This window comes from Stomoxys calcitrans, chromosome 4, assembly GCF_963082655.1.
Source record: "Stomoxys calcitrans chromosome 4, idStoCalc2.1, whole genome shotgun sequence".
NCBI lineage: Eukaryota > Metazoa > Arthropoda > Insecta > Diptera > Muscidae > Stomoxys > Stomoxys calcitrans.
This window is the reverse complement of record NC_081555.1, coordinates 150,011,347-150,027,269: the sequence shown is the minus strand read 5'-3', so window position 1 is coordinate 150,027,269 and position 15,923 is coordinate 150,011,347. Positions and strand designations below refer to the sequence as shown.

Genomic DNA, 15,923 nt, shown 5'->3' with positions numbered 1-15,923 from the left:
TGCAGTTATTTTTAATGCGTGCGCATAGTATGTAACTCCACGTTTAAGGTTTACCGTTAGAATAAGCAATAAGCATATACATACATATGTATTCAGAAAACCAAATTCCTTTAACCAGAAGAATATCGATACGATAAAATGTAAACGGAGAATGAGAAACACGGCATAAATTTGATTTATTTTTTCTATTATTATATTGTCTTAACTTCACTTTTGCACTTGACTCACGTCTGAAAACGACTAATTACATATTCTCTCTTTTGGTGCTATTCTTCAAGAGTACCGTTAGAATGAGTCAATCACATGTATACTTTCGAAATGCTTAACCTCTTAAGAGTTAATGTATGCATATATGGTACCAAATATTAAGCTGAGTATTCTGTTCAGCTTATCAAGCGGAATGCTGTCAACCTCCATATCAAAAAAAACCTCGGCGAAACGTTGGCTGAAAATAGGCGAACAAATGAAAGGGAGTTAGGATAAAAAATTGTGAATTTTATGTTTTTATAAAAAAAAAATGGTACCACTTCTTATTACTTACGAACATGTATGGAAATTATTTTTCACTTTTTCATCAAAGAAAAGTACAAATTTTGTTAGGTTCTCCCGGTTTAAATATGTCATGTACCCACCATAGAAGATATGCATACGTTTTTCGGTTTTATTGACAAACTATGAGCATTCTAGAATAGGTATAAAAATATGTGGTAGGTTTAAAAATATGTGGCCCATATTTTAATATTCTTAGACCCATATGTATGAAGAGTTGTCGCAAAGTGGCAGTAGAATCGCAGCAGAATCGGGCGGCACTCAATTATATGCAAGAAGTCTTCTGCCAGTTCCTTAATGGAATATTTGTGGACAATTTTTCAAAAATACTTGGCGCGACATTTGGCAGCATTTACTCCACCGAAGTACGAATAAATCCATAAGTCGCTTTTCATCAGCACTATTTCCAGCAGCCGTTCCAACCATCAAGAAAACGGCCGCCGCCGTGAAATGTCGGCTAGATCTTCAAGTTCTAGCTCCATAAAAGTAGGATTTTAGATAAAGTGGCATATCGCGCAGACCACAACAGCATTTACGACGACGAAGGAGAAGCAAACCTCTATACTACACACTAAAGTATTCTGCCCAAGAACGATCCGGTAGATTCAGCCACCTTAACTCCTTTTGGCAAGGGAAAACGCTTGCATGCAGTATGTGTTCCCAATTCCCGGCAATGGGAAAGCTGTGAGCACCACACATTGAACATTGAGGTCCGATCGGTGTGGTGTACATAGCTGTTACGAGAAGCTCAGCTGCAACTACCGGGCGCGTCCACAGGTTGCGGACAATGGAATGCTACATCCGGTGTAGCTGTAACTGCAGTCGTGGACAATCAACGGTATGGAGTGGAGAGTTTGAGTGAAAAGTCGGGTGGCACCGGCTCTTGCTAGAAGAAGTCGTTCGCGTACTTTTGGTTGCAAATTTTTTAAAGAGACTAAAATGGCTCTTACTCTCCTGCAAAAATACGCGAACAGACCTATACTTTCCACCAAAGGAAAATTTGTCTATCCAAAAGCATGCTACATCCCGAACGAGTTAGGCTAAATTCTCGAAATTTTTTTACAGAAACTTGTCATTGATAAAGATCAGTTGGGACTGTAAATTGGCCAAATTGGTTCACTTTTAGATATAGCCATCTCTAGATTTGACTTCTTGAGCCTTAAGACTCTACTACACGGCATGTAGTTGTCTTATGACGTCAAATTTAGCGCATATTGAGTTTTACATGTCGTGTGATACAAACGAAACTAACATATGAAAATCACTTTTCAAAATAGCACATGGAATTTTTTCAATTAGAGCGTGCTCTATTCCTTCTGACAAAAACAAAAATAAATCAGCGGTTTTTGTTGTCAGTCGAATGAAAGTAACCCCAAATTAAATTGTTTTCACAAAATTATGATTTAACCAACATTAACAACTATTACGCATAAAAAAAATCTGCCTTTGCTTAAATTTTTAGGTTATGTCATACGAAAATAACATACAGGTGTGATAACAAAAATGATGAATCGTATGTAAATTGACAATTTTAACAAACATTTTAAATTACATGTGAATACAAAAAGTGACATGTCATAAGACTTCTACATGCCGTGTAATAGCGCCTTTAGATGGCATAATGTCTTCTGTAATGACTCTCATCATATATGGTGAATTTGGTTGAATTCGGTCTATTAGCTAACATGTAAACCTATCTCTGAGCAAGACTTTTTATGCCCTTCAAGAGCACAATTCTTAACCGATTTGGCTGAAATTTTCCACAATGACTTCTGTCTACGTCAAATATAGTCCAAATCGGTAAATAATCTGATATAGCTCCCATACTCACCCCGTTACTCAAAAGCAAGGAGGATTTAAAAAGGTGGTCTGACGCGAACATCTGTAAGCAGCCGGCCAGCTTTGACTGTATTAAGAAGACAGATTTTTATTTGAATTATCTTTGTTGTTATCTTCTTTCTCGCATATTCTCTGTTAGTGTACGCACACGTATACACCCTCCAAACATTTGGAAGTGACTTTCTCACTCCCTCCCAGAATAGTCACTTTTTAGATCCTTTTGTATGATAGTTTGTAGAGATTTCATGATTTACAACAACAAAATACATTACTGTCGGAATTCTATCATTTATGTTTCGCTAATTAGTTTCTCATAATCAACTGTTATTGCTACAAATTTAAAAATAGATTTTTTGTTGTTGTTTTGGACGCTAACTCAAAAAAGCCCAAACAAGAGAATGTATGTTAACTTAGCCTTCTGTAGTGAAGAAAGGCCGGTAGCACAGAGCGATAGCATAAGCCTCACAATCGTAAGGTTGGCTGTTCAAATCCCAGTCAGGGAAAATCATTGCAAATAAAATCTTCGATTATTAATCCTGATTTGGAAAATAAATAAATTAGAAAGAGAAATAAAATAAGCCTCACTCTAGAAGGTAAAAAAAAAACATTAGCAAATAAAAATTTATTTTTATTAATGACGTTGATAATCGAATTTTGCACTTTTTTTAGTCCCTATTTAGTCACTCATGGGTATATATTGCCAAGTGGAACGTTTTCTCCCGTACCGAGACACTTATTAGAGTAAAAAATGATATCGCCTGAGATTGTTTTCAACTTCCGTGAGTGCAGATTTAGTGACTCGCACGATAGAAAATGTTTGGAGGGCACACACGCATACAAATTTCTTTATGTGTGTTGGCAAAACGTCGATCAGCTTGATGGCGGATTACACCATATTATTAATTGTTGTTGTACAAATGAGACCACCAAGGCGGATTTAAAAAGGTGGTCTCATGCAAACAGCTGTTAACAGCCTGCCAGGTTTGACGGTATTAGGATGTCAGATTTTTGTTTTCATTCCCTTGTACAAATGAGACCACCAAGGCGGATTTAAAAAGGTGGTCTCATGCAAACAGCTGTTAACAGCCTGCCAGGTTTGACGGTATTAGGATGTCAGATTTTTGTTTTCATTCCCTTTGTTGTTATCTTCTTTCTCGCATATTCTCCGCTCATGTACGCACACGAATACACACAAACGTTCCTTGTGTGTGTTGGCAAAACGTCGATCAGCTTGATTTGTGGTTGTTGTACAAATGAGACCACCTTTAATTGCTTTGCCATGTTTCACAAATTGACTTCATAAATCTCTAGACATCGCAATTTTAGCCAGATTTGACAAGAACGACTAAAATGCAGCAATATCTGAAATTTTCTTAAACAAAAAAACTGTGCCATAACAGCCCAGGTGTTGCCACATGGGAACAGTATATTTCTCGCTTTAAAGAACACCTAGGGATATAATCAAGCAATTTGTGAAATCCTTACGTTGAAATGATGAATCTTGAAAATCCTCCAAAAATATTCAACATATAATTTCAGGGTGATTTGGGTTAATGTAAGTTTAAAATATCTACAAAATGGTGTACGAATACAAAAAGTCTTAAGATAATTTGGAAATATGATAATGAAACTACAAACTAAACCTAGCCACTTTTGTATATAGCGCCAATTTAGACCCGCATCGCAATTCGAATTAATTGGACCATAAAAGACTTAGTTTGATCTTTGCTGGATAGTTCATTTGCATTGGATCAGCAGGAAATTCTCCAAGGACGTTTCTTTTTAATTCTTTTGCCCCATTTAGTAAATGCAATTGAATTTTATACATAGTTTTTATTTCACTGAAAATTATTAAAACGACAGCTGTAACAAATAATCGAATCTCAATCTACATTCTACAAAAAATAAGAAGGACGAGAGAGATATATGCTATAATTACATTTTTATATCATTTTATAATGATGATAGTGGTAGTGTGGTGGTGTAAATTAACTGCAGCATGCCATATGTATATATGTAAGTCATTCAATCATTCAAGGCTTGAGTATTGGGAATAAACGCAATTTGATGCAAGCGCTAACACCTGACTCAACTGCTAACTGACTCTGCCTTGAAAGTCCAGGCGGAGGGATAATAATATCTGACGAGAGTTTCATCCCCCTTACTGGTTTGTCGGAAGTAACACAAATCCCCCATAGAGATTTAGAGTATTTTATCAGTGTGTCAATGGAAAATTAAATCAACATCAGGGGCGCCTTTTTGATGCTTAAATTTAGGTTTACTAGGACGTGCATACAGATTGGTCTGGCTGCTGCGCTGCGATTGCATTAGGGATTCCTGGTAATCCTCCTCCTCAATGCGTTCGGTAATATTAAGCGTAAGACGTTTAACTTTTTCCTTTTCTTCGCGTATTTTTTCCTCTTGCAATTTCAAGTTAATGGCCAATTGAGAATCGGAGGGAGCAACAAATTGTTTAAATTGTTGTTTGCCGCCTTTGCCACCGCGTACCATGAGTACAAAGTTAATGGGTCCAGCTCCAGTAGCAGCACCAGCACCCCCAGCTGCAGAGGAATTAGGTTTGGAGGTGTCACCAGCAGTTGTCGTTGATTGTTGCGAGGTAGCCGTAGTTGGCATGGAAGCAATTTGTTCATAGGATTTTTTGTTATTTCTTACCATCATGGGTACTGGTATATCCTTGGTGTTGGGTTTAACAGTTTCCTTTAAACGTTCTTGATATGAATCTTGGGCCATTTTTTCAAACATTTGTTCAAATTCCAAATCTTCTTTAGTCTTTTCGGGAATTTTGGGAACCATAATGCATTCATCTTCTGGCATGCCTTCGTTTTCAGTCCAGTCAGTGGTGTTGGCTTGATTGGCGGCATCCTCATCATCCGCGACTTCATCGCGGGGTCTACGATCCATTTCAGAGGACGAATCATCACTGGCCTATAAGTAAAGCAATAGATTAAGCGATTGGCAAGGATTTTTGTTTTCACAAATGACTTACTCCATCATCAAATTCACTATCTTCGGGTATTGATTGCAAATTACTGCTCTCCTCGCAACTCTGTGCGGTAATTTCCTTAAGCTGAGGATACAACTTCTCCTTGAGTTTCTCTATGGCTTCTTTAGCTTGTTCCAGACTCTTGTATAGCTTTAGCTTTGGCCTTACATTGGCCAAACATTCGCGGTACATGTGATCAACAATTATGGGAAACAAGTCATGGGTGTCTTGTACCCTGCTAAAAATGGGATTGGATTTTTTGTACCAGTAATAGTTTTGGAAGAAAACCAGAAAGTAATCCAATCTGTAAAATCACAAGAAATAGAAAAAAATTTAAGAGTTAAAAGTTTTTGGGTTTTTCTCAAGGTTTACTTTTGTTTGCTGGTTGAACTGGTGAAGTAGGGGCCACAGGTATCCAGCAAAACACAGGCCAATTTCAAACGAAACAAACTATCAGGTGGATCCAAAGGCGAAACCACACCCTCTTCCGTAGACACCCCCAAGGAGATAATGGAGTACAAGGTATTTAAAATGTTATTGGATTCCACCAACTTGTAGTTGTAAAGTTCACCCAAGTACTTGGCCATGGCAATGCGTCGTTGGGCTAATTTAGGCGAATGAATTTCCAGACCAGCCCTTATGTCTTCAAAAACATTATCAATGACCATGGTTACAGCTCTTTCCTGATATGAGCTAAGACCAGAGAGCAAGTCTGCCAAGCAGCGAATTAATGGGAAGCGCAAGAGATAAGCCTTTGACAAACATTTGATGACATAACTGCTGACTGTGGGATCATTCCAATTGATGCGCCTCAGCATTTTAATGGAACGTTCCACATTTTGTTTATTCAACTCTTCGAATACCAAATGCCGTATGTACTCATGTATGGGTGGTCTTAAAACAACATCTTGCTTTATTGTTTCCGGTGGTTTAACCAAATAGTAGACATTCTCTACTTGGGCAGCATGTCTGGAGTCTAAAGCGGTGGCAGTTTTCAGACGCAACATTTGGTCGAGGAAGGTATTCATCAACCAACGGGTATCCTTGCAGTTGTAGAGATAGACTCCAGCTACTTCTATGAACGCACAGGCCATTTCTATTTGATGATGCTGAAAGTCGCGCAACAATATTTTCAAACAACTAAGGGCATCGAATTTCTTGAGTAGGCCAAATTTAACCATTTCACCCATAAAACGCACAATTTTTATCTTCGATTCAATATTCAATTGGTTTTTCATGCGAATATGCCATTTAAATTCTTTGCGCAAATTTTCAGACAGGTCAAGGGCAACATCCGTATTGCAAAGATTGACAATGGCCACAAAACGCGAGAGGAAGGGTAATAAATCCAAACGATTTCTGCAAAGTAGAAAGGGATTTGTAAGTATTTTAACTTTTTTTAATGTCATAAAACTCACCTATGCACCGCAAATATGGATTTAGTCAGTTTCTTGCGGTTATTCTTGGTATTATAGTTAAGTAGGAATTCTATGGCCGCCGAGTCGATGAGCTCCTTGTTGACACAGTTATTAAGATTTTTCAAAAATTGAGCAAACTGTTGTTTAATTGAACCTGCCGATTGATTGCTCATGCGTCCAGCTTCCATAAGGGCATTGCCGATTTTATCAGGCAATGCGCCTGCTCCAGTCACCTCATCGATATCCTTATCGTCTTTGTCATTGGCAGGATCTGAGGCCGTTGAGGGAGGATCATCTAAATCTAAGTCATTATCAATTTCGGCATCTAAAGCCTCTTCAGTCATTACCGAAGTATCCTCAATTTGCTCTGGATCAATTTTGGGCGCAGAGAAATTCGGCAGAAACTGTCGCAAGTCAGGCAAATCTACATAGAAACTTTTGGTTTCCTCGTCCCCCCAAGGATCAAGCTCTCCCAGAGCTGCCTCATCCATCATGTTCTCAATGACAGCCCCAGGATTGCAAATTTCAATTTCTTTGGCCAACTCAGGCAAAGGCTCATCTAGCAAATCCGAAAGTGTTTGAGCCGAAGATAAAAGCTTGTCGAAATTAGCCTGCATGAGCTCACACTTCTCCTTGGTTTTGGTAGAGATTTCACCTGTAGACAGAAGAAGTTGAAAAACTACAACAAAAACATATACAGTTTATAATTTCACAAACCTTTGGATGCCATGGCCTTCTTCAAATTATTTGTCATGTTCATCAATTCTGCCTGTTCAGCGAGCAAATATTTGCACAAATATTTAAAGTAATCCTTCAGCAGATTTTTCAGATTCTGTTGCTTATCGGGCGCTAGAAAATCCGATTTGGGTATTTGGCCTCCATATTTTGCAGCCAAATTGATCATTTTTGTAGGCACCAGGCCGGCATACTCCTCACCGCAGTGACGACAAAATGACAAAATTATTGAGAAATTGCTGTGATCTTCCTTATCTTGCGATATGACATTGGTGAGAACATTTCCCAGCAGTCCCAAACCCTGTTTGCTATTAATAACGCCCGAGCTAACGAGTTCGGCAAACAAACGTAAATCCACTCGCAGCTTGCTGGCATTGGCTATTTTCTCTCCTGGTTTTAGTTGCAAAGTTTTCTGCCAAGCCTCAAAGAATTCATTATCGAAATCTGCATAGGTTTGATGCAGTTTGGAGCACAACATCACCACAGCGGGTACATCAGTCATTTTTATCTTGGCTTCGGACAATGCTGAACATATTTCCGATATGTATTTGCTTAAATTCAGGCCCTTCATATCCTTCATTAGGGAATCCAACTGAGCTGCTGTAAATTGCTTAAGTTTCTTGACAAACGCCGTGTTGCGTTTTAGGCTGGAATCCAGTTTGGCAAAATAGGACTCTTCTGGCAAATCGAAATTTGTGTTCTCATAACGCAAATGGGATTTTGCTGTAATTTTGGATTTCAATTCTGTGAGGAAGGCATTTAGTTCTTCTTTTTCTTGACGTTCTACTTCCGCGGGATCGGGAGCGGCCTCCATCTCCTTGGTATCCGCTTCACTACCTTCCAAGTCTTTTTCCTCCACCATTGCTACGCTAAAGAACTCCTAAAAGTGGGATAATCTCTAAATAAGTCAAGTTATTGTGTGTTTTTGTTGATATCACGATTTTTATTACACGGTGTGAAATATGCAAGCGACAATTTGATACTAAAACGAACAGCTGATTGTTGTTGGTAATGCCGTTTCCTCAAAATAGGTAAACGTAACAGTGGATAATGTGGTAAACTAATATAATAGGGGTACTCATTATTTGAAGAGAAAATTTACAAATAGTAAGCACAGACTTTACTCTCTTTTGCTATTTATTTGATTTAAACAGCTGGTTTTCATGAAACAGTTGGGCAAAACTGCATTTTATAGGGCGCACCTCTGATTTCGCTAAAATTTCGTGTGGGGCTGCGCCCTATAAACTACAGTTTTCCCAACAGCTGTTCGATGATGCAAATTTATCAGAATATTCTGTTCAGCTTTTCGAGCGGAATGCTGTCAAACTCCATATAAAAAACGCCACCGAAAGAAAAAACGCTAAAAAAGGACGTAGTAACAGCCTTTAGAAGGTAAGTGCAAAATTTGCGGAATTATTTGGAAAATATTGAAAAATTATGACAGAGCAATTATCTGGTTCTTAAGTATTTTGATGGAATCATCCTCATCGGAGAGCTACGATGAAACCAACACCGTTCCTTTGAATTTGTTAAGGAGAGGATATGCTACCATGGGATTGACTGGGTCCAGCTGGGCAGTTAAACACGTGACGCACAGTGGGATTGAAAAAAATGTGTGCAAATTAGTCTGCCAATTGTGAACGGATACAGATATCTTTAATGATAACAAAGTGTCCATAGCCGCCACATGAACAAATAGAAAGCTCCCTTAGCCTCACATCAGTGGCCGTAGTAATTTGTCTAGCCACAATATCCAAAAGCATTAGATGGTTAGTCCATGGAATCTTTGTCAGCACAACAAGTGTACTTTTGTATGTTGTTATGGCATGTTATAGTCCTATGCAGCCTTCGAAATGCATGCTGATGCTCTGCGAATGGTAATTGTCCAACGAGAGAAGCGGCAGGAGTAGGCCCTTACGCGTCTTGGCTAATGATGAGAGAATAGAGATCGGTCTGTACGACTCCCCCTTGCTCGTGTCCTTTTCAGGTTTCAGTAGCGGGATCAGACTGCCCATCTTCCAAACATCGGATACTATAATAGTGTTCAGATAGGCTGAGGACAGTTGTAAGGTATTCGACTCTAGGCAGATCCAGATTCTTCAGCATCAGTGTAGAGATTCGGTCTGGAACCAGCGCTTTGCGCGACTTGGCGCCACGGATGATGTACGGTTGTGGTTGTTGTACACTGAAAGGTTCCGTCAGGTCATTGCGGTACGTAAAACCGGCTGCCACGGAATTGCACTGTAATTTGTTTTGGCTGTCCAGTGGAACGAAGATCGCGGGTATACAAATGGCTCCTCTTCTAGCCTTTTCACTCTCGGATCAAAAAATTGACGTTAATCTAAGGAAAATACCTCACAAGTATCGCCGGCATTTTTTATTTAAAAAAATTGTTTTCCAAGCAAGCAAATAAATAATCAACCAAAACAAAAATCAGCTGTTTATCTGCAAATTTTCACTGGAAGTCGTTCGCGTAATTTTGCTTGCAAGTTTTTTAAAAAGAGTAAAATGGTTCTTACTCTCCTGCAAGTTTTTACTGGAAAAGTACGCGAACAGACCTAATGATGAAAATACGAATATAAAGGGTGATTTTTTTGAGGTTAGGATTTTCATGCATTAGTATTTGACAGATCACGTGGGATTTCAGACATGGTGTCAAAGAGAAAGATGCTCAGTATGCTTTGACATTTCATCATGAATAGACTTACTAACGAGCAACGCTTGCAAATAATTGAATTTTATTACCAAAATCAGTGTTCGGTTCGAAATGTGTTCATTCACCGTAACGTTGCGTCCAACAGCATCTTTGAAAAAATACGGTCCAATGATTCCACCAGCGTACAAACCACACCAAACAGTGCATTTTTCGGGATGCATGGGCAGTTCTTGAACGGCTTCTGGTTGCTCTTCACTCCAAATGCGGCAATTTTGCTTATTTACGTAGCCATTCAACCAGAAATGAGCCTCATCGCTGAACAAAATTTGAACACATTTCGAACCGAACACTGATTTTGGTAATAAAATTCAATGATTTGCAAGCGTTGCTCGTTAGTAAGTCTATTCATGATGAAATGTCAAAGCATACTGAGCATCTTTCTCTTTGACACCATGTCTGAAATCCCACGTGATCTGTCAAATACTAATGCATGAAAATCCTAACCTCAAAAAAATCACCCTTTAAAACACATTTGAAGACTCAAGGTAGTTTCGTTGGGGGTAGATTTTTTGTTGTTGTACTAATGACGCTTTCTCTTAATTGTACCATGGGTTCCTGCTTAAAAACATAAACAATTTAAAAAAAATTAACTATGAAAAAGTGTTTGAAAAATGGCTGTAATTTGAGAAAATTATATGTGAATCATGAAAATTGTTAGCAACAGCAAGCATTCAAACTCGGAGACAAATATCGGTGAAATATTTTGCGAGTATCCCGGTCTCTGGTAAAGCAACAGGTGGTACCCATAAGTAAATAAATGTATAACTATGAATCTTGCCAAAATGTTAAAAGGGTCGACATACAATGACCTTTCTTATTCTTTCCCATTGTTTATTCTATTTAGACATTTCAATAAATGCTGTCCCTTTAATTTGAAAAAGTGGGAAGCCTGCTCTTCATTAATCGGAAATCATCTGAAGGCTTCAAGAATACTATTTACGAGGTATGAGGCGGCACAAACCCTATGCCCTTTTCATAAGTGTGCAATTGACGCAATTCTAAACAAACAAAAAAATCCACGCTATCTCTTGATTTTGAGCTAATATACGAAGTCCTCACCACCATCAAGATGTCTATTTACGTCATATGCCTGACAACCAATGGTGGCCTACCCATATTAACCAAAAGAAAAGGAGACTGTGACAATTTGCCATTTTCAACGATTGCCTCATTGAATGGCTTTCATATGTTCTTCAAATCCTTGGGAATCACACTACATAAAACATATGCAGACAATTGGACCTATCTGTGGCAAGATTTCAATAACATCATCACTGTGATTGTTTGTGCCACAGGTATTGATAGCAATACCTTGGATCTACTGCCCGAAATGATATATGGTGCCTTCTGCTTATTCATAAGTCGCGATGAAATGGCCCATCCATCGTTTATAGAACGTTTAAAAAAGGAATCCAAACATTATCTAGCCATTATAGATGCAATATTAGAGGCAAGCATAAGTCAGTTCCTTGGCTTATCCAATTGTCTTTTGTCAAAGGAGAATTCTCAAATTTTACAACGATTGAACAATGACTTCAGCTCTCAATGTGGTTCGCTATTTTGCTGTTTACTGGTGGGTCAAAAACGCATAGCTGCCGGTACGGATGGCTGGTGGGATCTACATATTGTAGACAGACAATTACTGTTGATTCTGCTTCAAACAATGAGCTCATTACAAAATGATATTGCCGTGTATTTGCCCAAGAAAAGTCCAAATGTTGCCTACCGCTTCATTACAATTCCTGTGTCTTCCAACAATGTTTTATCGGTTATATGTGGCACTGAGCCGCCATTGAAAAGTCTTTTGGATTTGGCAGAGGATGTATTCAGAACGGAATCACCAACTCTACAGAAACTGGAAAGATACATACCCTGCGATGTCTCGGAGAACATAGAATTGGATTCGGGCATTATAGGTATAATCATAGCAAATACCATTAATCAAAAGTGTTCGTATTCGTTGAACATACATCACAGGGCATCGAAAAAGAAGTTCATAGGAGATTTTCAAAGCATGGATGCCTTAAGGGCATTATTTGGTCAAACTCTTTTGAATATAAAGTACTTAAATAGTACAACGGCTTCAGGACGTGAGTGTCAGGTGACGCATCAACACTGGTCTTCGGACAGTCATAAATTTTACGCTCAAAAGGATGAATACAATAACATATTTTGCATACTCTTCACTTCTTCTATACCAAAACATGCTATGAAGTGCATTGGCAAAATGCTTTTTGCGAAGATTTTACATGAGAAGGCATTTTGTTGGTAGTTTGAGGATAATGTGTGGATAAGGGGCTTGGCCTTAAAAGTGCCTTTGGGGATACCAACGCGTGCATTACTTCTAAAGCATTAGGTGCGTAAGTTTTTATCTTTTATTTGCTGTATGACAGAAACTTTGGAGAACTTGGGCTAGCCTTTCAAAGTGCCTTAAGGGATTTCTACGAGTGCATTAATTTGTAAGCATTATGAATTTAAGTAATTAAGTTAAAGTGATTTTTTAAGAAAGGCATCACACATCATAGGAACTGCAAGTGGGAGATTTTAAGTTTTGCATATGCTAAAATTTTAGCTCAAATCATTTCCAAACCCAATGTTTGGAGAACACATCACCAATTTATTTCGAATGCAAACAGTCAAACATACAAGACTCACGAAGACTATTTAAGTCCATTGTGATATCACAGTAGCGGCAGACCAGGCCTCTGGTAGGAATCAAAACTCCAACTTGGCTACCGAGCAAATGTGTGAGTAAATGTTTTTTTTTTTTTTAATTTCATAGCAAGATTATTTTATATAAAACCCGATGAACCCGGTCCGCTCCGCTGCGCCTTCTTTTACTTTACATGAAACAAAATTATCCTTTGAATATTAATTTTCGGCAATTAAAGAGCTTTTAGTGAATTGCCATGTTACCGAAGTGGTATATCGCTTGACTAACAGCATATCAATATAACTGCCTTTATCTGAATCTGTATGATCTTAATTGGTCTATGAGTATGTCCGGAGGGTTGAGGGCCATTCATAAAAGACTTTATTTGAGCCCGATATTCTCATGGGGATTTTGGGAGTGGAAAGGCACCCAGGGTGGTGGTTGGTGTGGAACCCAAAAACGTGGTCCCGAATGTGAGTATCAATTTCGTGCTCTACTCCCATATGCTACCATTCATTTGAGCCCTATATTGCAATGGTCGGTAAAAATATATATGTCAGATTTAGATGTGTTTTGGGGGATGGGGTGGTTGCCCAGACACTTAACCCTGAAAAATATATCAGCATCGGGTGGTGGTTGGTGTGGAACCCAAAAACGTGGTCCTGAAAGTGAGTATCAATTTCGTGCTCTACTCCCATATGCTACCATTCATTTGAGCCCTATATTGCAATGGTCGGTAAAAATATATATGTCAGATTTAGATGTGTTTTGGGGGATGGGGTGGTTGCCCAGACACTTAACACTGAAAAAAATACTCTCAATCTCAAATACCATTCATTTGAACCTCATTTTGCCATTGGTTTAAGGGGAGTTTATGGGATGAAAACGTCACCAAACACTTGGCTCCAACAATTGGTTATGAAATTAGTTTTCCAATCACAAATACCTTTCATTTAAGCCACATATTACCATGGTGGGTAAATTTGTACTTTTTGAGGAAGGGGCGGTGCCACAAATACATGGTCACACATTTGGATGTCAGATTCGTATTATACTCCTAAATACCTTTATTTGAGCCCCATATGGGAAACAAAATTGGTCCCGAAAGTGGGTATACATTTTGCGCTCTACTCCCCAATAACTGTCATTTGACACCCAGAAGCTCCTAGCCCTAAAAATTATCAGCATCGTGAAATACTCTCAAATATCATTGAACCCCACATTGCCATTGGTCTAAAAATTGGTTATCAAATTCGTTTTCTAATCTCAAATACCTTTAATTAAAAAGAAAGTATGGGCCCTAAAAACTATCATTAGCGAGCTCCACTCTCTTTAAGACCCAAATTGCCATGGGGAGGAAATACGTCCTATTTGGGTGTTGTTATGGTGGTAGGACAATTGGTCCCGATTGTTGATATCAGATTCACGGTCTATTCCCAAATACCCAAATACCATTTGAGCCCCATTTTTCCATAGTCGACAAACATGTGCGGTTTGGGAGGTGTTTTGGGCGATGGGGCGGCCTCTCAGTGACTTGGCTTTGAAAATATATTTTAGATTCGTGTTCTACTCTAAAAAACCTCTTATTTGAGTCTCAAATTGCAAATGTCAGTAAATATTGGGTTGCCCAAAAAGTAATTGCGGATTTTTCATATAGTCGGCGTTTACAAATTCGTTCACAGCTTGTGACTCTGTAATTGCATACTTTCTTCTGTCAGTTATCAGCTGCTACTTTTAGCTTGCTTTAGAAAAAAAGTGTAAAAAAGTATATTTGATTAAAATTCATTCTAAGTTTTATTAAATAAAAATGCATTTCTTTTAAAAAATCCGCAATTACTTTTTGGGCAACCCAATACTTCTTATTTGGATGTTGTTATGGGGGTGGGGTGGACCCATAGACACTTTTCCCGAATATTGATATCAGATTCTTGCTTTACTTTCAAAGACGTTTTATTTGAGCCGCATATTTCTACGGTCGTAAATTTGTCCTCCAATGTCCAAACACTTGGTCCCACATCTGGATGTCAGATTCATAGTTTACACTCAAATACCTTTTATTTAAGGAACACACAAACAAACACAAATTGACTTTTATATATAAAATTTCGTCGAAATATGATTTTCATAAAAAAAATCGTCGAAATTTTAGAAAATTTCGTCGGTTTTTGATTTTATAAAAAATTTAACGGAATATGTTTTCCTTAAAAAGTTATCAACATTTAATTTTTATAGAAAAATTCGTGGACTTTTGATTTTTAAAATAATTTTCGTTGAAATTTGATTTTCCAGAAAGTTCGCGAAAAATTTCATTAAAATTGATTTTAAACGAAAATTTCGTCGACATTTGATTTTCAAAGATAGTATCGTCAAAATTTGATTTTCTTAGAAAATTTGGTCGAATTTTGATTTCATAAAAAAATGTATCAAAATTTGATTTTCGTAAAAAGTTTGGTTCAAATTTGATTTTAAAAAAAATTCAATAAAATTTCGTCGAAATTTGATTGTTATAGGAAATTTCATCGAAAAAGAAACAAACAGAAATTTGTTTCTTTTTGTTCTTTGTCAAATTCGATTTTCATAAAACTTTTTTTTCAAAATTTGATTTTTATCGAAAATTTCGCAGAAATTTCAATTTTATAGAAAATTTCATCGAAATTTGATTTTCAAAGATAGTATCGTCAAAATTTGATTTTCTTAGAAAATTTGGTCGAATTTTGATTTCATAAAAAATTGTATCAAAATTTGATTTTCATAAAAAGTTTCGTTCAAATTTGATTTTCAAAAAAAAAAATCAATAAAATTTCGTCGAAATTTGATTGTTATAGAAAATTTCATCAAAAAAGAAACAAACAGAAATTTGTTTCTTTTTCTTCTTTGTCAAAATTCGATTTTCATTAAATTTTTTTTCCAAAATTTGATTTTTATCGAAAATTTCGCAGAAATTTCAATTTTATAGAAAATTTCGTCGAAATTTGATTTTCAAAGATAGTATCGTCAAAATTTGATTTT

General features: G+C 37.4%; 2 protein-coding genes across 2 annotated transcripts; one reads left to right on the top strand and one right to left on the bottom strand.

The window, feature by feature from the left end:
- Positions 1-4,201: 4,201 nt before the first annotated feature.
- On the bottom strand, positions 4,202-8,515 carry LOC106087145 (regulator of nonsense transcripts 2). Its single transcript, XM_013252072.2, has 6 exons — positions 8,496-8,515; positions 7,528-8,443; positions 6,811-7,465; positions 5,765-6,751; positions 5,396-5,696; positions 4,202-5,334 (listed from the first exon to the last, which is right to left on the bottom strand). The coding sequence occupies exons 2-6, from the start codon at positions 8,405-8,407 to the stop codon at positions 4,612-4,614; spliced, it is 3,546 nt and encodes a 1,181-aa protein (XP_013107526.2). The 5' UTR covers positions 8,408-8,443; positions 8,496-8,515; the 3' UTR covers positions 4,202-4,611.
- A 2,775-nt stretch (positions 8,516-11,290) lies between these two features.
- LOC106087139 (protein fuzzy homolog) lies at positions 11,291-15,087 on the top strand. Its single transcript, XM_059368065.1, has 2 exons — positions 11,291-12,720; positions 12,787-15,087. Exon 1 carries the CDS (start codon positions 11,331-11,333, stop codon positions 12,531-12,533), a length of 1,203 nt encoding a protein of 400 aa, XP_059224048.1. The 5' UTR covers positions 11,291-11,330; the 3' UTR covers positions 12,534-12,720; positions 12,787-15,087.
- The last annotated feature ends 836 nt before the right edge of the window (positions 15,088-15,923 follow it).